This window comes from Neofelis nebulosa, chromosome 7 (genome assembly GCF_028018385.1).
Source record: "Neofelis nebulosa isolate mNeoNeb1 chromosome 7, mNeoNeb1.pri, whole genome shotgun sequence".
NCBI lineage: Eukaryota > Metazoa > Chordata > Mammalia > Carnivora > Felidae > Neofelis > Neofelis nebulosa.
The window spans coordinates 75825208-75850272 of NC_080788.1; the positions used below are offsets into that span (position 1 = coordinate 75825208).

A 25065-nucleotide genomic window follows, 5' to 3' on the forward strand; every position below is an offset into this window, starting at 1 on the left:
TAAGAAAACCATTAGACTGGTCAGAGAGGAGGCTAACTTTCATAAGTAGTAGCTTCCTGTTACACTTCTTAATTCTACGTCTGACTCTTGAGACAGTAGAGCTTTTTGCTCTTCTCCATCAGTGGGAGCCTTTGTTCTGCTGGGTGCTTCCAAGAGTCTATGGCAGGCTCCTTTTATTCTTGACAGCAAACCAACTCTTTAAAATCAAGCCAAAGACATTCAGATAGATGACTGGCCTTTCTTCCCTAGGCAAAATTATCCAGGAATCTCATCTTCGATTATAGAAGTGCTTTAGTGGAATTTCTATACTTACCAGTAATTATAATTTGCATTTTTATAGTATTATTCTCTGGAGAAGAGCCACAATAAGTCAGACTTCCTCTAAGTTCTTCTAACAGTCCTTCTTTAGCAGTCTGCTCATATTTTTCTGTTTGTATATCTGAATGGCTAACCTAACATAATCCCTTTGAGGGAGATCTCCATTTCAAATTGTCTTCAAGTCCTAATAACTGGCCATCTTAAAGTTTATGTGTCTCCACTGCAATAAACTTATTCTGACTTATTCTGTTTTCCATATTTGTTATGGTGGCCAGGAACTGAGGGGGTGAGGGGTGGTCCATACCCGTGAAGGTTGCCAGATAAAATATAGGACATGCATGCAATATTTGGGACATACTGATCCAAAAAAAGTACCCACTGTTTATCTGAAATTCATATTGAATGAGCATCTTCTATTTTTGTTTCCTAAATCAGGCAACCCTAGTGCTCTTGCTTCTTGCAGAACATCTACTGAATCTAATCTTGGGTAGGCACATTGCAAGCAAAAGGGTGAGAAGCGGGTGGTCTGAAATCTCTAACTTCAGATTTACACCAGTGTCTAAATTTCCGGTAACTGCCTTTGCTAAATCTAGTGATTTAGATTTACTTTAGTGATCAGAAACAAGGCAGAACTTTTTAGAAACTTAGGATATAATGTGGGCTGGGGGGAAAAAGCCATTCCATCTACCTCTTCACTGCAGGTTTGAGAAATGTCAATTTCCTGTATAGTTTTTCCCAGCTACTATGCAGAAGCTCCTCACCTTTATTCCAGGAATGAAACAGGACGATGACCTTGAGCCTTGAAGATGACATTCTGATCTGCTGTCCACAAGGTGTGTGCTCTGAGGGGTATCCCCAGAAGGAGGGATGAATTTAGCAATCATGAAATGATCATTCTTAGAGTCAGGCCAGTTACTGAATTTCAGCTTCTCTTCACTAAAATTCCACGTTAGTTTTAGTACCTGACATGTCTACTGTACAGCAAGGCAACAACTTTTGAATGCCAGCTGAGGGGAGTTTTTATTGGTCTATGGGAAGCAAGACAAGTAAGAACAATGTGCTAAGGTTTTCCTGAAGGTAAACAGTTCTAGTTTAAGGAGTAGCTCTTTATTTCTGGAGAGTGTGTTCTTTCAATCTTTTCATGTTAAAGTAAACTTTCTTGTATGAAATTATGGTGATACTGGATATGAAGACTCAAAAACTGTCCTTACATAGAAAAGTGACTGGCACTTGTCTTTAAATCTGAAAGTATGGGCATCATGTAGCACACTTTTTAGGTCTGTTTCAGAAATACCACTTCTTGTCTAACGCTGTTAAATAATTTTACATCTGATTCATGTATCCCCCTTTTTGGCTGGAGAAAGAGAATTGGACTCAAAGAAATATTTTAGGCTAACAATATACTGGTGGAAAAGGAATATTTCTATTCTCTTATAAAGTTCAGAAAACATGTTTCAGGTTTTTTCTTTCCTACAGGAGGATCTGAATTATTTGCCCTGATCTCTGGCACAGCATTACTCGCTATTTTAAACATCGTTGTTTTGGTAAGTCAGCAGTCACATATGCACTCTATAAATGTCAGACATAAAATGCAACACATTCAGCATTTGATAAACCATGGCAAACAACTTAGCACTCCAGGCATTTGAAATGTCCATAACATAGCTCAGCTCATTCCCACTTGGAACAAAGAAATTGCTATTTTTTTTTTGCTATTCTTTGGGCCAACGTGGAGTAGGAAAGCACAAGAAAATGTCCTTGCTTCTTTCACAAGAAAGGGCTTTTGATAAATATCACAAAAGAAATCATGTAATATTATGAATACACAAATCACAATTTCCAAGGTTTTTTGTTTTTTTTTTTTTTTCATAGACTATTCAGACATGTCCTGGTACTTTGCAAAAACCCCGTTTGGTTGACCATTTTAAAGTTCATTTTAATCCTCACACCATTCCTTCAAGGTCTCTGTTACTCTTCACGATACAGAAGAGCATAGGGAGGTTGAGTGTAAGTTAAGTGGCTTACAGGAAGTTGCAAAGTTAATGCGTGATGCCACCAAAGACAGGGATAAATGAATGGAGTCTGCTCTATGTCGCTCTATTACTATATCAAGTTGTGTAGATGTGACCTCTGGTTGATTCTGAAAGTAAGAATGGCTCTAATCCACTGCAGGTTATTTAACCATGGGATAGACAAAATATGTTCATGATCCTTGTCGAGCCAGTAAATGATACCTTGGATCGCACCCTTGGTTTGCTTCAAGATTTTGATGGAGACGCATGATTCAAAAGTATGTAATACATGAAGTCACTCTTGGCTCAGGAAGACTGACCACAGCCCACCAGCTGATTCACTGTGTGCCTGAGAGTTGCTTACAGGCAAAGAGTGATGAAAAACAAGAAAATCACATCTGTGACCCAGTTTTTCTTTAGTTTTTCTTTAGTTACTAGTCATTTGTAACATCATGCACAGAATTGCATAGAACCTAAGGAAGGAGTCCTTGGTTACTTCAATGTTCTCACTTAAAATAAAAACATCTGCTTTTGATTTACCTCCTGGGAACAAGATGAGGTTGAATGATCCACTCAGAAAATATAAGAAAGCTCATAAATCACCCAACGTAATAACTGGCAATGTTGTCCTAAATTGAAACAATAAATACATAAAAGATCCAGATCCAGAAACCTCTCAGGGCTTCTGCTAGAATGTCCTGCTCCTAATGGTGCTTGGCCAATGTCGGATGGTTACGTCTGTGAGTCATGTAGCATCATGAACATCTAACTTGTTTGATACAGTAGTTACAGTGGTAGGATCTCAATAACCAAAACAAATAGAAAACCCTAGCTGGGCTTTCCCAACCGTATAATTTAAATATTGGTACTGTTGTGGTGCCTGCGTGGCTCAGTCAGTTGAGCATCTGACTTTGGCTCAGGTCATGATCTTGTGGTTCGTGGGTTTGAGCCCCGCATCAGGCTTTGTGCTGACAGCTCAGAGCCTGGAGCCTACTTCAGATTCTATATCTCCTTCTCTCTTTCTGCTCCTCCCCTGCCCGTGCTCTGTCTCTCTCTGTGTCTCAGCAATAAATAAATATTAGACATTTTTTAAAAAACTATTTGTACTGTTATTTTTATTGATGCATTTTTTTTGTTTCTAGTCTTAGTTTCTTACTCTCTCCAAAAAAGTGTCTATAAGCTGAGTCTCTGATGAAATACCATGCTGTCTAGGAAAATGAGGAGGATGGAGTAATGGAAGACTGGTTGATAAATCTGTGTGTGTACAGGATTGATATAATTAACAGTCATTTACAGAGATCTTTCAAACAGAATTTTAAATTCGGTCATAAATACCTTGTTAAATCGGCACGATCTCGTCTTCTACTTAGCTGAATCAATATAAGGAAAAGAAGATGTGCTTATTAAGTGACTTGAAAGTCATGGCCTGCATTGAATGGATGGGGAATGAGGGACAGGCCTTGATGGAGGCACTAACTCCATTCCTTAAGAGCTGTGGATCCGGGTGCTCCTTATAAATCATTTTCCTTGTTTGGGCCAGGGCAGAGGAGAAGTGAAGTTTGTTATTTTGTATTTCTTCAACAGTGACAAAGAAAGCCACTGAAGGAACTCTGACAGGGATTCCTGTTGATTTAAAGAACTATAAGGAACACTTTATCGCTGTCAAAACAGTGTGTCACTGAACAGCCTGGCTGTCTCCTCTGTTCCGCATCCGGGTGGTGGCATTAAGCAGCAGCAATATGGTGGTTTTAACACAATTTAACTTGGTACATGAATGATAATCTCTAATGTATGCGTGTACGTGTGTGTATCCCCCAGCATATTAAGGCTGAAGCAGTGGGCAAAATTACACATTAATCTAGTCTTGAGAAAGAAACAATTTATTGTAATGTGGCGCTGGCTGGAGCATGTGTAGGAGCGCGAGGTTCACATCCCACAGAGCCATTATTCAGTGGCAGAAAACATCCCATCATAGAGAAGAAATATAAGAATTATGGAAAATGTTACAGATTCCCTTGAAGTAGTATATTAATATATTGGGATTAAGAATGACCATACTGGGGCACCTGGGTGGCTCAGTTGGTTAAGTGTCCGACTCACGGTTTCAGCTCAGGTCATGATCTTATGGTTTTGTGAGTTTGAGCCCCGCGTTGGGCTCTGTGCTGACAATGCAGAACCTGCTTGGAATTCTCTGTCTGCCCGCTCATACTGTCTCTCTCTCTCTCAAAATAAATGACCTTAAAACAAATTAAAAAAGAAAGAATGACCATATTGATCACTGTTTTTCCCATTAAAACCCCATTAGGAGGTACACATGTGCTCTTTTAAGAAGTTACTTGTTATTCCATCTTACATATGCCCATGCCTAGAGCACTTGCAAGGTGAAATATTCACAACCTTCACCCAGGGATGACCCTGCATTATTTGGAAGAAAAGTACAATGCAAAGTCACACTTCAAACCCTGAGAGTCTATTCCATCCCAGGGGAATCCAGCATAAAGCCATTAGGTGTTTCCTTTAGCATACCAATCAGCAAGGGAAATGAGGGCAAGCCTGCTATGAAGGAGACATCAGAGGCATCTGTGTCCCTGGAATTCTAATAGAGCTCAGAAGTCTGGGCTTGATACCATCATTTGAAGGGCTGTGCATACGAAAGCAACACTTAAGATATTTCCTTTGGTGATGATGAAAATATACAGCATTTCAAAATAGGCTGCTTTGTGGAAAAACAGTCTGCCACATTCCAAAATCTGAACATAGCCAACATTGGAATGAAACTCTCTAGATTAACTGTTGCCGTAAGAGAGAGCTCATTTCACCCTGCCCCTGTCTGGCTGGCAACTGCTATCCATCCTTTACAATGCAGCTCAGCAATCACCTTGGTGTTATTGAACTGTTTATTATCTATTTACACCTGTTGTCTCCCCAGAACAGTAAGCAAAGTCAGCAAGGTATCTACATTGTTGTTGGGTCTCTCCAGCTAGCTCAGTGCCTGACAGATAGGTGGTGCTGAGTGAATGCTTGTGAAATCAACGAGGACACATGCGAAACTTGGCTGCAAACAGCATAGGAGGGTCCACTGAAGGAGGAGCCATACAAAACAGGTGAAAGAACAAGAGGTAATTGTGTGGGTTAGCCAAGGCTGTTTGGGTTGAGTTCAAGAAAATGCTAGGACATGCTTCAGTCTGTACAGAAGCTTGCCTTGAAGAATAAATCATTTTTTTCCAGAAAGTAATTTATAACACTTATTGAAGAAAACAGGTTTGCAAAGAATCTACGTTGTGGTTCTAACACAGAAGTTGTTCAATACCACTACAGATTTCCATAGCCCACAGCATTAGGCATAAGAATAATAGGGTGATAGTAATCGCTACGAAAGGTCGGAGTAAATAAAAGAGCAATGGAGAGCCATGTGGGATTTACGAAGGAAAATAAAGAAAGCAATACAACAAAGTTCCCAATGGGACCTTGACTTAATATGACATTCCCACTGTCTACACTGATACTACTATTTGGGAGCAGACCACGTTTCTTGGAAATGAATTAGCTGAAAGGAAGTCTCTCCTCTGGAATCCAAAGGTCTACACATATGATTAACACCTTGGAGGCATCTTTGAAGTGCAAATGTGTTACCACACACATAACAGTGTATCATCTCTGCCTACGATAAACAGAGAGAGAGACAAAAAAATCTAGCATCTCAGAAATGAACCCGAGGTTCACTTTCAGGGCCCCTTTCATTCATGATGCCATGTCATATTTTAGTAGAAAGACTGGCTTCATGCCTCTGCCTTCGGTCTGGTTAAATCTAGGTTTCTTGGTAGCTTAGGGATCCAGCCACTAAATGAACGGCTTTGTATCTCTGAAAGGTGACCAACCTTTAATGAATTAAATGAGAGGTAGAGTGGAAGTTAGGAATGACCAAGCCTGCAGGACTTGGTTCCAGCTTCCAGGTCTTCCTATTATTCAGGGAAGAGAAGATGGCTGCCAAGATGCTGACAGAGGCAAGAGAAGAAACCAATGCTTCCCCTCTTCACACCTGCTTACAGCATCCTGCCCTCTTTCCGTTTATGATGGCCTTCACTCAGCCCTACAGACTGTACATGTGTCTCCTGGGTTCTGTAACCAGCATCAGAAGATCAAAGCTTCCCAGTCCGTCCTCTGGAGATGGAATATCACGTTTGCAGGAGAGAGTTTCAACCATGTCAAAGAATCCGTCTCTGTGTAACTGATTTTCCCCGAGGGAAAGAGAAAAACATGGCCATGTGGGGTATATACCATCAGTAACTACAGAGAAGAACTGCATGGAATTGTAGATATTTAAAATGATGATCCTGTCTGAACTGGTATTAAAGAACGTGCGGTTCAGTGGGAGTCAGGCGGACTTGCTTCCAATACTGGGACCTCAGTAACGTGATTCAAAATCACTGGTCCTCAGCTTTCCCAATGACAGGGTTAGGCCAGATGCAGAGTACCTGAGAGGTCCAGGGAGTGGCCAGAGCTCCATCATCTTTCTCAGCCACCAAAATAGTTCATCTCTTTATTATGTTGAAACATGAATAATATCAGATGAACAAAACCGAAATCAAAAACAACCAAAGAGCAAGGTGGTTTTAAAGATCCCTGATAACTCCATCATTCTTAGGACCAAGAGGGGGGAAAAAAAAAGCTTAAGACTTCCTATCTTAATTGCATACCAACGATAAGACAAGGAAAAGAGTTAAAAGTATCTATAATCTCTGGCCCTCTCCCCTCATCTCCCTTTGTTAAAACCTAGGGATGTGCTGGCTAATTATTTTCTCCAAATTCCTACATAACTTCAGGGGCACCATTCATAGAAAAGACAATGTCACTGTGTCCCCTGGGGTATGGCACTCAGTGGCCCTGGGGAAGATAAATTTAGAGTGGAGAGGGCCTGTGTTTGAATCTCACCTCTGCCACTTACTAGCTATATGACCCCTGGCAAGCTATTTGATGATCTCTCTGATCCTATTTCCTTCTCTGTAAAGCAGAGATAATAAATTCGATTTCCAAAAGCTACTGTAAAAGGCTAAATGAGATAACATATGTAAACAATCTGGTGTAGGGCAGCATACCAACGCTGATATTAGTTCTTTAAAATCACAAAATCTGTGACATTTCACAGTTCTGATAACAACCGGTTCTAGGATGTGTGACCCATACGGTGAGGACAGACCAAAGGATACTGTGGAATTGAAACAGATTTCATCTGCTGAAGATAGGGTAGGTATCCCCAAAGTTAAAGGGGTCAGAATGTTGTGACCCAAGAACTATGCGCTTTTTAAGTCTGAACTGTGGTAAGTGGCAGAAAGGAAGACTAATTGGTATGCTAATTAACTAGGGTATGTTGGTACGGCTGTTACCAAGGACAAGCAACAAGAAGACGAGGTGCACGCGTGAAGGATCTATGTGCTGCCAACAAATTACATGTGCTTAACTCAAACTTTTTTGCCTTCCTTAGGAATCTAAGACCCGTCAATATTTAACTGTGCCAAGTCTTTTATTTGACTTGTAATTAAGAAGTGATTAATCTACACAATAAAGCTGTAACTTAAGCATTATCGATTCTCTAAATATTAAAACTGAAGTGGACTGTAGATATCTAATCCAACCTCCACAAGTCACACCAGTGAAAAGTGAGGTCTAAGGAAGACAAGACACCAGTGAAAAGTGAGGTCGACGGTCTCAAAAGGCAGAGCCAGTTCTGGCACTTGGTCTCATTCACTTAGTCTTCTTCTTACTACAGGAAATCAATCTGCGGCTTTATCCAACACACAACAACTTAACATTGGATATATGGATTCCTGTCTCAACTCTACAGACTTTGGGATCCACAGGGCACTGGAAGACCTCTGAAGGGCTGAGCCAATGACTGACAGAAGCGGCTGAGTGGGACTGTGTCGGAAGGTCTGGGGACATTCAAGAAGGTAATGAAGGGCTTACAGAAAGGCTGTTAGGGATCTGCCAGTCTGGAATATGGGTGGTGAAACTGGGGTCCATTAAGGAACCAAACGATTTTCTATATCTAGGACAGAGCACAGTGACCAGCACATAGTACAGCACATAGCACGTACTTAGTGCTTACTTGTTGTATAACTGGATGATGAACCAGGAATGGATGAATGAATGAATGAATGCATGCCTGCATGAAAGGAACTGTATTGAGAGAAGAAATGAGAGCCTCAGAGAGGCAACAGAGAGGAGGGACCACCTAGTGAGAGGAGGCAGAGAAGAGCGACCAAAGCTCCCCTCAACCTTAGCAGGAAGGACGAGACGCGTTTCTCTCGCAAGGACAGTGGAGGGAGCGTGGCTGTGGCCCTCCTGCTTCCGCCTCACATTTCCCTTCTGAGGAAATGTGGTAGTTCCCATGGCACCGCTTCTGCTTCTGGCCACTCTGCTCTCAGGACGGAACGAGCAGAAGTGGAATGCATGAGGGGAGTCTATCTCCAAGGGCAACAGAAATGTCAAACCCATAATGTCACATTATTTTCAGAGGAGACTCTGCGTAAGTGCTATCCACATCTACTGACCATACGGACACCGATGGAAAAATTCTTCCTAGTAGGAACTTGACATCAAGAAACCAATCTGATTCTAGGATAGCAGAGAAAATCCTACCCAGTGAAGAATGAGGGAAAGCTGGGATTTCCCGGTCAATTCTCCAGTCACTGAAAAACTCAGTCATCTGTGGCCATGAACCCAGGGCGCTCTCACTTGCCACATCTGTTAAAGCTGGGCTTTGCAGGTGGGATTCACGTGAAGAGTACTGGTGGCCCAGACATGAGAGCAGTATCTCATTCTATTTTCTAAACAGTAAGAGGTCAGCGTCACATGTTGTCTTTCAACATCCACATCTCACAGTTTTTACTTCTGTACACAGGATGGGGCCGCTTTGAAGAAAATAGGCACTACTCATCACCTCTGATATTTTTCTAGGACTAAATGGAGAAGCTATAATAGAATACTGCATCAACGCCTAAGGAAGACCTTTCTAGGTTCTTATGACATAAGCAACTCACTGTGTGAGATCTGCCCCCACGACATCTAGCAGACCAAGGGCAGAATGGCAGTATGCACACATTAGGTGTGTGGGCAGACTAATGGGTTCTGTGCCGTGTTCATATGAAAGATATGTACAGCCCGAGGAGGAGACGTAGTGTCTATGACGTGACCTTCATTTGACATTTGATTAAGATAAAGTTGGGGCACAAAAAACTTTTTTCTTCAAAACCCGGAGAACAGGTCAGTGAAGAGAGCAATGATATAAACTTCCTTCCTCAGCTCACAGAGTGACTGGCAAGGCTTTTTGAGAATATTTTTAGCACAGTTTCAATTCCCTAAAAAGCAATGCCACCTAAAAGAAATGTGTTAAGCACCCTCTAAATGTTTCTCATTAAGTTGCCAACACTGGTACTCACCCCTTAAGGCTGGCTTACAGTGCTCAGCCTAACTCCCCTTTGTGTGACATTCGAGGAATAAACGTGAGACTAGCTGCTATTTGAAAGAAAGAGATTATATGTGTCAGAATCTACATGTTAATATTTGGAGAATATCTTGAGACATAATAGGAAAAAGCAGCCTAGAAAACGGCGCTCTGCAATGAATTTATAGAAATGGTAGTCAAGAAACCCAAACTGAAAGGTTTTCCTAATGAGGGGACAGGTTTGTTCTTATAGCATAACTAATCTTAGCTAAGTGGCTAATTCTTCCCAAAAGACCAGATTTGGTTAAGAATGAAAACATTCCACTGTGTCTAGACTTAGCATACAATGAACTCCCTAGACTGGTTTTCATGCTGTCCAGCTCTGAGTATCCTGATTCTTTTTTTGCCTTTATGTTGCCGACACCTACCTTTTCATGTGAAAGCGAGTCTGAGGAAACGGGGTGGCCAAAGCCGTACGAATGTCCACTCACCTCCCATGAGTTTGGACTGGCAGTTAATAAACTCGGGCTTCCTGTCCGTGAGGTACCTCTGGCAGGTATGGTGGAGGATCTGGAAGAAGGTGCATTTTTCTGAAGCTGTGCTGGCCACCCACTGGTCAAATGCATTTTCAAACAACAGATCAAATTCTGCAGAATCCTGGAAAAGACAGTGAAATAAGTGCCGATCTCAACCTAGAAAAACTGCGGCTTCCAGCTTACCCCTGACAAAAGGCTCACAAAAGCTGAAACACCTTTCAAAACTTTGGTCTTAATCACAAGGCTCATCTTTATTCGCACCCAGGTGCATGGAAAGAAAGTTCACCTTTCTCTGTTTATCAAGCAAACCCCAGATCTTGCAGTATTTATAGATGTCCCTAGGAAGCTACGCTCACAGAAGCCCCAACAGCTTACTACACATTGACCTGGCACAATTTAGACTAGATACTGCCTTCCCAATGACCCGGAAAAGGTCACGTTCTTGGCAGTGAAGCCCATGAATCTTGCCCCTAACCTTTGGTAAGGAAAAGATTCTCCCTTATTATTTTAGCATATAGTGACAATTTACATTTTATTTCTCCTCATTACCGAGGTTTTATACAGTGAGTATGTGTGAACAAAAGGGAAGGTACTTAAATAAACAGCTCTACCTTAAAATGTTTCTCGTATTAAATCCAATAGAATCCTAATACATAATTTGTAAGGTGCCATCTATTTATTTGCTCGCTCGGCTAATAAATCTCATCACTGGTGATATAACGAGATACGTGAAGCCTTGATGAACATGCGTTTTTCGTATTGGTAACCATGGACATGATATCTGAACTCTGCTCTTTGCACTTGGCTGATAAACCTACTACAGAAGCCAGCACTTCTTCAGCGTGCATCCCCTTACGTTTCTGCATCACACATGATGAAAAGACTTAGAGTTCCCCATAAGGGCATAGAAATAAGAAAGTCTTAGCCACGTAACTGAAACAGAGAAATAGCTTCGCTAAAGAGGACTCAGACGACCACCACCACTGCCAAGGTCAGCGAGGGAGTCATCGTGTGAAGAGAACACCTTCGCTCAACACCAGACATTCACTCACCCGATTAGGATCGATGCCATTAACCTGGCGAAGCTGCTCAAGCATCCACTGTGACCTCCGCACGAATGACGTGGAGCCTTCAAACTGTTTGACCTTCGTGATGGACGCCTGTGTGGGTTTCTTGTTTGTCACTGCCAAGAGAAACCACTCAGATTAGCGGGTGTGCAGGTTGGTTGGTTTTCATCTTAGATTTACATGTGCACACACACAAAAACACACAGAATATGAATACATGTGCCTTTTATTTTCTAAGAGAGAGAGAGAGAGAGAGAGAGAAAGTGAGGGGGGAGAGGGGCAGAGGGAGAGAGAGAATCTCAAGCAGGCTCCTTGCTCAGCGCGGAGCCCGATGTGCGGCCTGATCCCACGACCCTGGGTTCATGACCTGAGCTGAGATCAAAAGTCAGATACGCAACTGGCAGCTACCCAAGAGCCCCTGAATACATATGCCTCTGATGAGGGGTGAACTCAAAAGAAACAGAAGTGCTAGTCTCCACTCTCAAGCGATTGCAGAATAATTATAATTTTAAGGGCTGCTTCATTTCTGTCTTCATTCATTCAAACTGAACACGGCTCAATCAGGTAACACCGGGCACTTCTAATGGAGGCTACAAGAACATGGTGACCAACTGCACGGAAAGAAGCATACAGGGTTGACAGGTGTCAGGGAGAGGTCACTAGGAAAGGCTGGATTTTAAAGGAAGTGGATGTTACTGGCTCCCCTAGTGAACTGCAATGTATATACCTAGCGTGGTATTTGAATGTAAACATACCGGGCTTCCATGGTAAGAGAGGGAATATTTAAAACATTACTTGGCTTTAAAATATTGTCCAGTTTGAATCTAGCTTGCATCTCTTTATGCCTGCGTTTGGCATTCACATACCCGCCTGCCCCACATTCCTGAGGCTTCCACACCTGCAGGACCGAGACAGTTCCTCCTTCCAGCCTTAGTCAGTTCTTCCTTTGCCCCTTCCATGCCGAGGATGGACAGCGTCACCTCTCAGATGGAGGTCAAGCACCGGCCGCTAGACCAGCTTACCCTGGATATTTCCACATCTGCTGGATATTTCCACATCTGGATATTTCCACATCTGCTTATTTCGTGACTTAGAGCCTCAAAGGTGGAGACGTAATTGAGTGTTATAAAAGGGCTTAACGTAAAAGCTCCTCCCGAGGCCTGGCTGTACGAGTTGTAAAATTTAACAGAAACGATGGTAGTAAGGGAACTAGGAGAAGTGGAAAGTACTACTTGTCATGAATGCAATCCTAGGACGACTGTGCAGCAGTGGCACATTCTTTCTTTGTTTCAAACAGCCCTGCAGATCCTGTATTTCTATATATGCCTGCGGATGGTCATTGGATGGCAAAAAGAATCCTTGAGGGATGAAGGACAGCAGGCATCTACTGTGGTCACGGTTCCTGGTAAGAAGGACCCTCCTTCACGCACGCTAGAGTTCAGGGCAGTTGCAGTATCTGCGGGCATTAAAGCAGGAACCCAGGGACCAAGAGGGGAATGAAATGTGGGCATCTTGCCTTTACGTTTGGCAAGAACTGCATGGTTCCAGGACTAAAGACCTGTTTTTATGACCTCGGTACAATCTTTCCCCTTTGCTCCAAACCAGGATTTAGCAAACACTTAAAAAACAATTTCAAATAATGCTTAGGTTTATTACCCATTATTTCAGTTATATTTGGCTAAAAGCTTCTGAACATTTCATACCAATTACGTTTACTTTCATGGTTAAAAAGTCATCATCCCCTTAACACCCGCGATCAGAGGAAATTTTACAGTCTTCTGTTCACACACAGTCTGCCTGGCTTACAGCTCCACGAATAAGTCTGTTAAGTCCTCTTAGGAATAATCATTCCTCGAACTAAATTCAGGCAATAGTATCAGTCTGCCCAGGGCTCTATCCGTTTATTTTGTATGCCTCCTATGGGATCTAATAGGTCTCTCTGATAGCCATGCCCTGCTCTTCAGTTTTCATGTTAGAGGAAACAAGACACCTGGAATACATGCAGGTCCTAAAATGTGCTTAAAAGATTAAAGAATACATTTCAATAACAGGAAAACACGGGTTCCTGTATTAGACACACACCCCTAAACACACAAAGAGGATTTCCTCCTTTGTTTATGTAAATCACACGACATTTAGGCATCCTGGGAAACATGAGGGTTTCCCTTCTAACTTTAAAGTTGTTATGAACTCCTATTTTTACTTCTGGTCCATTTATTTCCAAGTGGTTTACAGCATTATAAAAACTCAAACACAATGCAGGGTCCCTGTAATTACTGGCATGTTGAGGGTTGACATTTTAGAAAAAGCAAGTTCCATTGGAAGTCTGTCACTGAAATGAGAAGGGCAGGAACTCCACCCACATGACAAATGCCCCACAGAACCGCTAACAGAGATCCCGCTACAGAGCGATCATTCTTCATGGAGGCAGTTACAACTCCAACCACTGCTGCCTTGTTCTCCCTATTAGCTTATTCTTTGCCCAGTTCTTGGAATCTTGGTAGTTTTCCTGGGCACTGAGCCCGGTTTAGTTTAATTTCTGTTTATTGTTATTATCTCCAACATCCCAGTTTCTATTTTGAAGCAGGTGCCTTAAAATTATATTATTATATACACATTATGTGGAGTTAAATAAAGACTTTCCCCTTCGGAAATCAAAACAACTGCACAAAGACACCACTGCCAGACTTTCTGAGTTCTGTGTTTGATGGAGCCATGTTTAACCCTTTCATTGCTTTGGTGTTTTCAGGGTCCATAGCTGGTAAAACAAATATGCTGGTCAGATTCTGGAAGTCTAGTGAAAAAAAGTCATCTATCTTCTCCTTCCAAAGGACAACTGATTGATAGCACACCCTGGATCAGTAATATCGGAGTGCTCTATGGCCAACTACCCCAATACAGTAGACTCTGCATTCATTATTTCGAAGAACTTTAAAGGGCAGATAACCAGGGCACTTCTATCATGCCTGCAACATTCATGGGGAAAAGGAAAACATATTGGCATTTCAAGAGGTAGGGTGAAGGGTGCCTGGGTGGCTCAATCGGTTAAGCATCTGACTTCAGCTTAGGTCATGATCTCACGGTTCCTGAGTTTGAGCCCGGCATCGGGCTCCGTGCTGACAGCTCAGAGCCTGGAGCCTGCTTCGGATTCTGTGTCTCCCTCTCTCTCTGCCCCTCCCCAACTTGTGCTCTGTCTCTGTCTCTCAAAAATAAATAAAACATTGAAAAAAAAAATTAAAGGGGTAGGGTGAGCATCACACTCCCAGGTAAGACCACCCAGAATCACCCTGGCCCTCTACTCCAATGTGCACCAGAATCATCTGGGAGTTTTTACAACAAATAACACCAAACCACGTGAATCTGAATCTCTGGAGGTGTGGCCTGGGACCCACATTTTCAATCTCCTCAGGTGATTGTACTCTGAGGTACTGTGACTGTTGAGGCCACTGTGGTGTATGAACTCATTTCACAAATATTTATGGAACATGTATCAAGATGGGAGGCACAGAAATAAGTTTGGTGGGCAATTCAAAGATTGAATAAGATACGGTTCTGAGTCAAGAATTTGGGCGGTGGGAGGATTGTTAAAAATGATGCAAAAACAGTGCTAACGCATAACCAGAGTCACCTGAGGTGTTGGGGAGGGAGGGGGCTTTAAGGACCAAGGCAGAGCTGGGGGAGGTCAAGCAGGCTTCATGAAGCTGCCAATATTCCAGGTAATAGACCATTAGCCCTCGCCTGGACTTCTATGATTTCTCCCAAACTGGTTCCTCTGGCCAGATTGGCCATTCAAACTTAAAATATGGAAGACTGAGCCATCTTTTAAAATCTCCTCAGTGGCGTCCCAAAACATTCTGAATAAAACTCGAGGCCCTCACCGTGACCTGCAAGGCCCTAGATGATCTGGCCCTTGAGTACCTCCCTGTTCTTATTTCCTTCCACTCTCCTTTCTGTCCACTAGGCTCCAGCCATCTTTTGCTCCTGGGGAACTACAACCCCTTTCTACCCTTTGCAAATGCTGTTCCCTTCATAGAAATGCTCCGTCTTTTTTTTTTTTTTTTTTTTAAATGGTTGTCTCTTGTTTGTCATTTGGATTTCAGCTTACATGTCAACTCCATAGAGAAAACTTGTGTGATTGTTGATCTGTGCAGGCTCCCTTGCCATGTTATTTCTGTCCCTGAACTCTGTTTACTGCAAAACAGATTCATTTTGAACCTGGATAAAATACTCAAAATTTGCCTCTCTGGCATATTTGTAAAGCATAAAAACCAGACTGCTATGATGTCCATCTGGTCCTAAAACATGTAAGCGGTGGATACATCCCCACATGGATCTTTGTGGTTTGTGAGGTAGGATCCTATGAATTGACATAATCACATGTGACATTTTTCCCAGCAATTAAAATTTCTAAAACTCTTTTTTAAATACAGCCTCTGGTTTTTTCTCTTGTGCTTGACAACAGCTCTGTGACAGAGGCAGGGTTACTGTATCATCACCCATTGTATATATAGACAAGGAAACTGAGGCATGGAAAGCACTGACTTGCCAAAGTAATACTGTTAATCAATGGGAAGACTGCAACTTGCACAATAAGCTTAGGGTCCGCTGCTCTTTCCACTGTAGCCTTTTGCTGCAATGTCAAATGCCACATTTTATTGCATGTGGGATGCTCATTAAGTTAAGGACTAACTGGATTTTTTGTTCTAATAAGGATACTACTGTTGTGATTTTGACAGTATTCTGAACTGTTATTTCCTTAACATTTCCCTTTAGATAAATGGCTTTTTCCTTGAATAAGTTAATGAGAAACAAAATACATGAAAGCTGTAAATAGGTACATAGCTCTGCCTATGTTAAATAGAAAATAATGTAAAAAATACAATTAAAACATAAATGCTATTAATTTCAACTTAGAGAGTTGTCAGGGGAAGGTCTGGCATTTGAGGTCCACTCTAAGGTAAAATGGTGATTAGCGAGTGTAGACAGGTGTTAAAGACAATCAAAACATAGATGTTCCCCACGCTTTGGAGTTATCCAGGCCTAATGCTGCTTTTTCACTCCCTCCCACTCCTGTCACCCACTGCTTTCTACTGGTGACAGAGGAAAATAGAAGCATGGGGCCAACCAAACTCAAGTCCTTCTGCTACCAGATCAGATAAAAAGAATGTGGTTCTCATGGGGGCACATCGCTTCATTAGCCTTCACGTAAACTTCATTTACATCTCAGCTGTAGTTGAGAAGCAGTGACAGGGATGCTTGGGTGGCTCAGTCAGTTAAGCGTCCAACTCTGGCTCAGGTCATGATCTCACAGTTCATGGGTTCAAGCCCTGCATTTGTGCTGACAGCTTGGAGCCTGAAACCTGCTTTAGATTCTATGTCTCCCTCTCTCTCTGCCCCTCCCCTGCTGTGCTTGGTCTCACTCTCTCAAAAATAAACATTATAAAAAAACAAAACTAAACTAAAAAACACCAGTGATAGAAACTATTATGCCTGTAATATCATTACCATCACCACTCAAGTGGTGAAATCTCTGTCTCTCATGAGCTAACTGGCTGAAAAAAGGTCTTTTAGAGAATGGCCCTTCCATGAAAGATGGTACAAATATAAAATAAGACGCTTAGCTACAGTCAGAGAGTAGAAACCACCCAGCCTTGCTTCTGCCCAATCAGAAAATTCCATTTATTTGCCAATAGCAAAGCACTTTCTTAGATAAAATCTGGTCTTAGGGTTAAGTCAGGAATTGGTGGAGGTAGGGACAAAGACTGATGAGGAAAGGAAAGACAGAATTGCAAGTTACTTGCTTTTTATGCAAAACAGCAGACGATGCACGGTCTGCCAGTGATTAACAGGCTGATCCTTCATTTCAAGGTCCAATGGTTGAAAGACTTTCTAAGGAGTTACATCTTTCCCTTACAATCTCGTTATTCATACCGCATAACTTCTCAGTCAGTCCAAACAGGAAAGTCAATTTTGTTTTTAAGATACGAAATATCTAGCTTCAGTCTTAAAACATTAATTTAAAGGAAACAAATAATCATATCAACAAAATTATTACTCGTCACCTCTAGATCCGCTACCATTTCATGTTCATAGGTGGTTTTTCCTAACATGTGCACAAACATTTCTTATACACATTAAACTCAAACTGAATCACCTTATAATTTTACGTGGTCATTTCTATGAAAAAGAAGACGATGAAGATAAATCTTTCTACAATATAGTTTGATATTGAGGCTAGGTAGCTAAACTGCAGAGTTTACCATAACGAGGTGCCTAAAATACCTTAGTTTCATCATGCTGCCTCCTACCATGACTTTACCATTAAGTGAAGGTCAGTGCTTTGTGGTACGCCTTAGCTCTCTGCTCTGCTGTGGTCTAATGGCCAGACATTTTGATTTCAACAAAACCGTTGATGAGAAACAATTTCGAGTAAGGAATAAAAGGGATATCCACATAGAATCTTAGCAGGGCTGCTCTTTGTCAGAGGTGGCTGACATGAAAGGGGGGAAAAAAAGGAGACAGAAATCCTGTGAAATGTGGTTCAGGAAGTAAAAGCAAGATTGAGCACACCTTCTGGAGGCTGATGTGGTAAAGAAATGGGCTAACATACTGGGGTGAGAAATGATTATTTGGAACTAGTTTCCTTAATGCTCTCCCAATACTCTAATGTCTGATGATTTGAGGTGGATTTTGCAGTATCTGTGGGCAAATAAGTATCAGGTCTGAGGCTGCATCAGCAACTTTATCTGGTGAGACAACTGAGTGTTTACAAAGCTTAGGAGCAAGAATATGAAGATTGTTACCTCAAATGTTTTCAGAACAGGGGAACATCATCGCTGCTACAGTTAGGGGGAAATGGAGCATGGCACGCTCCACACAGGGTTGATCGTTGGCTTCCCAAGTATTTCTCAAAGCGTGTTATCATTTGGGACGTAGTAAATGTTCAGAATCAACAGGCTCTGACCAGACCAACTCATGAAATGGCCAAGTTTGTCTTTGGGGCCCTATCCCTCTCCTCCCTATCCCAGGTCCTTGGGGCTCTCTGGCCAGATTCCTGATAGGATCCAAACAGGCCTGAGAAGGTCTTTGTGAATCTGCATGTTTTTAGGAGACACTTTTAATCCGAGTGACAAATGCAACAAAAACAGTGGCATTCAGTCTTCAGCACCAAGCCCTGGGAAAGCACGGAGGGATGGATGGTTTTTTTTTTTTTTTATTTATTTATTTATTTATTTTTTTTCTTTTTCTTTTTCTTTTTCTTTTTTTTTTTATTTATTTATTTATTTTTTAATATATGAAATTTACTGTCAAATTGGTTTCCTTACAACACCCAGTGCTCATCCCAAAAGGTGCCCTCCTCAATACCCATCACCCACCCTGCCCTCCCTCCCACCCCCCATCAACCCTCAGTTTGTTCTCAGTTTTTAACAGTCTCTTATGCTTTGGCTCTCTCCCACTCTAACCTCTTTTTTTTTTTTTTTTTCCCTTCCCCTCCCCCATGGGTTTCTGTTACAGTCCTGCTCCACTAACCCTAAAGGGGAGGGGAGGGGAGGGGAAGGGAGAATCAGTACACTGAGCTTTGAGGTTTGTTCTTAAAGGCAGACTTCCTTAGTCTCTAGTAGCGATAATCACAAAGAAAGAAGTTTTCCACACAAAAGATTCCTTATTTGGTATCACTAGTTCCAAGGCCTGTCCCTTACATCACATTCTCCCCTCTGAACTGGAGAAGGAAGAGGTGATGGAAAGCCTAGGAAATTTTTCCAAAGGGATACTGAAAAAGGAACTATTTACATGGGAAACTTTTCTTGCACAGGAATTTGGAGAAACCCTTCAGTAGAAGGAGGAGAATAAGAAACATCTTGCATCAAGCATCCCTTAGGAAGGTTACAGCACCATACGGAGAGTAGCTGACAACTTACACGTTGATAGAGCAAGCAACCCCCCTATACCAACTCTGCAGGGAAGTACTACCTGGTTTCAATATTTCCAAACTACCAACAAGCAGATGGGCTTACTTTTGGAACATGCAACTTCAATGTCACATATCAGTATGAGACCTCATTAGTATTTCTAAAACCTAGTCCCTTCTAATTTTAATCTTCTTTACCCTGCTCATCATTTTGGTTTTTTTACTTGTAAAAACATGTAGATTTTTATTTGGAAAGGGTATTCTACTTTTTAGGTCAACGACAGGTGGAGGTGCACCACAGGTAGCCCTAGGTTGTTACACCTTTAGCTTGGAATCAGAAAGCTTAATCCCCATAAGGCTTGAGTTCCCCAATGCAAGACCAGTACTGTCCCCTCCACACTGGCACCATGATGTCTTCTGTATTACAAATTGACATACAAAGTGCTAATTTATGGAAGCATGCATAAATGAAGGAGTGAACAAACGGATGGATCCTCAACACAAGGAGGAAACGGTTCCTAAGCCCACCAGAAACCACGACTAAACCACAAATGTATTTCAGGTTCAAATGTTCTGTTTCAAGATCAAACCGCAGTTTTAAGGGATTTGAACTGTTTTCTTACTAGAAAAGAGGAGAATCCTGAGGACTAGGGAGAATGGAGAGAATGGTAAAAACCAAGAAACAGAAATATCAGGACACTGGGAGGATATAAATTGTGGGGGAGAACTTCTTAGGAAATCTCTTTTCCTTCAATCCTTATTCTAGCCGCATCTCTTATAAGCAATTCTGTTTGCTTCAGCCTCCCTGAAAACACAGTTTTGGGCTGGAGATTCAGCAATCCAAGATTTCCCATTGTGCCTGATTTTTTAGCTTCCTGAGACTATTCTCCATAGACTTGAGGAGGAAATCAATTTGCATGCATTTTGGGTAAAGGGTAAACATGCAATGAATTATACAACCCGGCTGGTATTAGTTATTGCAACTTCGTGCCTTATGTGGAAAGGGTATATAGCACGTCTGACTTATGTAGTGTAACTATGAAACAAACAGGCCCAAGCCAAGAACACAGATGCTTACAGCAGTGAGAACTGTGGTGGTTCTGAAGAGATTAAAAAATCCAACCCCTTGCCCTATACCATGCAATGCAACAACAGTCTTACTCTGTTCTTACTTCCTCCATTCTGGAAACAGATGCAAACCTCATTTTTGATCTATTCTTAGGAGAGATTTCCAAACAGAGGCTCTGAAGACAAAGGCATCAAAGGAGCAGCACCTGACTCAAGAACGAATTTAATTACTCCACAAGAAGCTCATGGGCTGGGAATAAAAACTTGAAACAGAGATTCCTTTAATGTTACGCTCTCCCTGCCATTTTCCATTATATACTGAAAAGTACATGCCATGTAGCAACTCTCTGCAGGGAAATGTCATACCTGGTAGAAATTCAATACTTATTTTCTTGCAAGGGGGGTTGCTAAAGACCCTCCTTCCAGTGAGGAAGGAGGGAGTCATTTCTGCAGCCTTTACGTCCCTGCCCCTGAGCAGCTCACTCACCATTATATGAGGGAAGGGCCTGGTGCCATGGTCCCTGACACTGCGCACCCACTGCTGGGCACAGTCCTTCAATATGAGTAGTCAGTCTAAAAGAACCATGGAAGGATGTTATGCAGATAGGGATCACCTTCGATGTGAGAAGGCTACTCTCCCACAAATGAGAATTTCTGTCTGCCTTGAAGGAGGCAGAGTAACAGAGAATTTTCTAATGGATCAGGTACTAAACATATAATATCACTAGGTGTTTGGAAAAATCAAAGCTGTTATCACTGAGCCAACACAGGCTGCCAAATATAATTACAATTGTCAGTCAAGCAAAGACAGACTTACCTGCTCTGTTTTCCTTCCTCTTCACCACCACCACTATTTACTTGATACTTTTAATAATACATTTTAAATGAGGGTGTGCATCACTGAACATCTAAAAAAAAGTGAATGATGTCGCTAAGAACTTGCCCCCTTTACTCTTTACTGTGTTAAATGGAGGAATAAAATCTACATGTTCTGGGTAAAACGAATGTCATTTTACATTAGTGGAAATGATCTACAGTTAAAATGAACTGAATGTATTTTGGCAAACTCTCAGCAGTACCTACTAACACTAAACATGCAATATTCTATGACCCAGAAATTCTACTCCTGTGTCTACACAGCAGAAACGAGTGGTGCTGTGTCCAAATAGACAAAATAAGTGTCACAATGAAAGACAGTGATCCTTGAGAGACGGGAAATGAATGAGGTGAGCCTCACGATCACCCTAGTTGATTGCTTTGCGAGTTTCTTCCAAGTTGTGGTGCAAGGGGGAGGAGCCTAGGCAGAGACTGGCAGATTCTGTGAGTTGAGTGACAGTGCTGAGAGTCTGGAGAGACCAAAGGGCTAAAATTCTCAGGACAGAGTAATGAAGAATAGAGAATTACACGCAAAGAGGACGCTGGAGATCTGCAGAGATTCGGCCTTGAGTATGAGCTGAGTATGTCTTCCAACATGTATGTAAGGAAATGACTGGAGGCCAGAGAAGGAACCATTCAAAATAAATAGAGGAAAGAGTGCCCCAGCTCAAATAGGCTTTGGGAAGAGTTTCCTGCCTGTTTCTACCAACCAGACTGGAAAAGTGATCGAAAAGAGCGAAAATCACTCTGAGGGGAAAAAAGAGAACAAAGTTGTGGAGAACTTACACTACCTGATCATAAGACTCATTACTGGATTAACTAATCCAGACATTGTGGGACTGGTGTCAAGACAGAGAGTTCAGAAAAAGACCTGCATAAATGGGTAATTGATTTTCACAAAAAGTACAAAGGCAAGGCACTGGAGAGAGAAAAGTAACTTCAACAAATATTTCTGGAACAAACGGACATCCACAGGCTAAAAAATGGAACTTCGGCTCCTACTTTGTACCATATATAAAAGTACGTCAAAATGGAGCACAGACCTACATGTAAAAGCTTACAACTATAAAACTTTTAGAAGGAAACACAGAAGGAAATCTTTGTGACCTTGGGTTAGGCAAGGCATCTTAGCTATGGCACTAAAAGCACAATTCATGAAAGAACAAATTAGGTAGGACCAAAATTTAAGACTTCTGCTCTTCAAGAGCATGAAAAGACAGGCACAAACTGGGAGGAAATATTTGCAAATCTCCATCTGAAAAAGGACTTCTATTTTCATCACTTTATATTTTTAAAACTCTTAAAACTCAAGAAAACACTTAGTTTTTAAAAAAAAAAAGTGTAGAAGATTTGAACACTTCATTAAAGAAGATGTGGATGGGAAAAAAACACACATGAAAAGATGCTCAATGCTATTAGTCATCAGGGAAATGGGAGACTGAAACCATTACGAGGTATCCTGACACAGCTCTCAGAAAGGCTAACATTACAAAGACTGACCCCTACCATATATTCGCTTGTGCACAAATATTCACAGCAGCTTTATTGGTAAGAGGCAAAAACTGGTAACAACCCGAAGGTCCATCTCAAAATTATTATGCTGAGTGAAAGGCAGACCAAAAAAGAGTACATACTATACGTTGGCACTTACATAAATTTCTAGGAGATGTAAACTCATGCGTAGGACAGAAAGCAAATTAGTGCGTGCACGCAGACACGGAGGATGGGAATGTTGGGGGCCAGAGAGAGATTACAAAGGGCTGTGAGGGAACTTTTGGGGATGGTAGGTTCATTACTTTGGTTGTGGTGATTTCATGGGTATATATATGTAAAAACTTACCAACTGTGCCACTCAAATATGTAAAGTTTCCTGTATGTCAGTGATACCTCAATGAAATAAAGCTGTTAAAAAATTCACAAGCTGATCTACAGCATTTGTGGTCAAAATAGAGATTACCTTTGACGGAGGTAGGCGGGAGCCTCCTGGGATGCTGGGAAACTTCTATGTTGATATGGATGATGGTGACCTGGTTTCTATGCATGTAAAAAAAAAAACCCACTGAATTGTACACTTAAGATGTGTATAACTTACAATATATAAGCTATACCTTAACAAATGCAAATTAATGATGATGATGACGACGGCAGGGTTTGAGAATCAGTACCCATTTGAAATCGCCAACCCTGATAGGCATCTCTCAGCACTTCCCCCACCCAGTTCACTCCAAGGTTATTGCTGGTAACAGAATAACCACCCGGTATATTCTCCACACAGAAAGAATGTGCAAACTTGGAAGCTGTCTTAGTCTGTTTGGGCTACAATAACGAAGGACCACAGACTGGGGGGCTTATAAACAACAGAAATTTACTTCCCACTGTTCTGGAGGCTGGGAAGTCCAAGATCAAAGTGCCGGCAGATTCAGTGTCTGGTGAGATCCTATTTCCTGCTTCATAGTTGTCTTCTCACTGTGCCCTCACATGGAAGAAGGGGCAAAGGAGCTTTCTGAGATTTTTTTTTTTTAATAAAGGGCATTAATCTTATTTATGAGGGCTCCACACTCATGATCTAATCACCCCTCAAAGGCCCCACCTCCTAATACCATCCCATGGGGTTTAAGATTTCAACATATGAATCTGGGGGTGAGGGGTAGGATATTCAGTCCATGACAGAAAATGCATTTATTCACTGCAGTTCTGACACTGGCTTTTATAAAAACCTACCCCGTTTTTTGAAAGTATACCCTATTTATAAAATTCTCCAGTTGGGTTCATGGTTCTCTTCTTGCCCATCTCTTCTGGAAACACTCCAGTTACTCCTCCTCTTGGTTAAAGCTTTCCATCTTCGTATTTCCAGACTTCTTCCACTCTGCCTGTGAACATGCTTAATGTTTTCTTTCCACGTGAGACTCTTCTATTAACAAGGCCTGTCCTCAAGCCCTATCCATTCTCGTGAAAAATGTGGTGGTGAGAGGAAAATTACGTGTGCTTTGCTACCTGCTCACTGCTTAACCCATTACTCCCCCCTGACCTTACCACACTCCAGAAACTGCCCCATGAAAATGAAAACATCTCCAAACTATGAAACCCAATGGCACAAAAGTTAGTGGCAAAGCCCAAAGGTGGAAAAGTGCTTGACATGCCCAAGGAAGAGACAGAAGAGGAGGACAGCAAAATATCGAGGAAAAGAAAGAATGAGTGAGGTCACGGGTGCGATCAAGTGCTAGCTCACGAAGATCCTGGTGTAAAAGGCTTGGGAAGCATTAAACAGAGGCATAATGGGTTCTCATTTACATCAAAAAACATGTTGGCCAACTGCTGCTATCCGGCAAATAGGTCCTGCAGGAGTGTGTGTAGGCAGGGAAGTCACTTAGGAACTTCTACCCCAGTAGTCCAGGAGAGGTGATGGTGGCTTAGACCAGATGGCAGCAGTGGAGACACAGAAAAAGGAGACAGTCTGTCCTACTCTCCATAGCTGTTGACCTTCCGCCCAGAGAACAACCTCAAGGTCAGTCACCTTCATACCCTAATGCATAGTGTACTGTAGGCCACTGTTCATTGAACATCACACTTCGTACAGGTTGGAATAAAAATATTTGTATTTATCTGTAGGTGTGATCTCAGCTCCCAGATTTTAACTAACCCGAGAATAAAAGATTAGGTCTTTGTGTACTTCAGGGCACCTGGTAGGGTACCCTACCCAGAGTCCTAACTCAAATATGCATCATGTGAAATTTCTTCATTCTCATCAGAAATGATTAAGGATTTGCTGTACATATTGATGACTGTGGTTAGCAATGTATCACCCATCGACTCTCTTTTTGGCCATGTCTGTTTT

At 41.8% G+C, this 25065-nt stretch overlaps 1 protein-coding gene across 4 annotated transcripts in view; it reads right to left on the minus strand.

The window, feature by feature from the left end:
* The window catches only part of STXBP6 (syntaxin binding protein 6), a 251046-nt gene that overhangs the window by 40883 nt on the left and 185098 nt on the right, over positions 1-25065 (minus strand). For 3 of the 4 annotated variants that reach the window (XM_058738697.1, XM_058738698.1, XM_058738699.1), the window contains exons 3-4: positions 11363-11493; positions 10266-10431 (exon numbers count right to left, since the gene is read on the minus strand). In XM_058738697.1, the coding sequence (XP_058594680.1) occupies positions 10266-10431; positions 11363-11493 (297 nt within the window). Of the gene's footprint in view, positions 1-10265; positions 10432-11362; positions 11494-23199; positions 23265-25065 lie in introns of those variants that run through there. The other variant, XM_058738700.1, reaches the window with a different exon arrangement.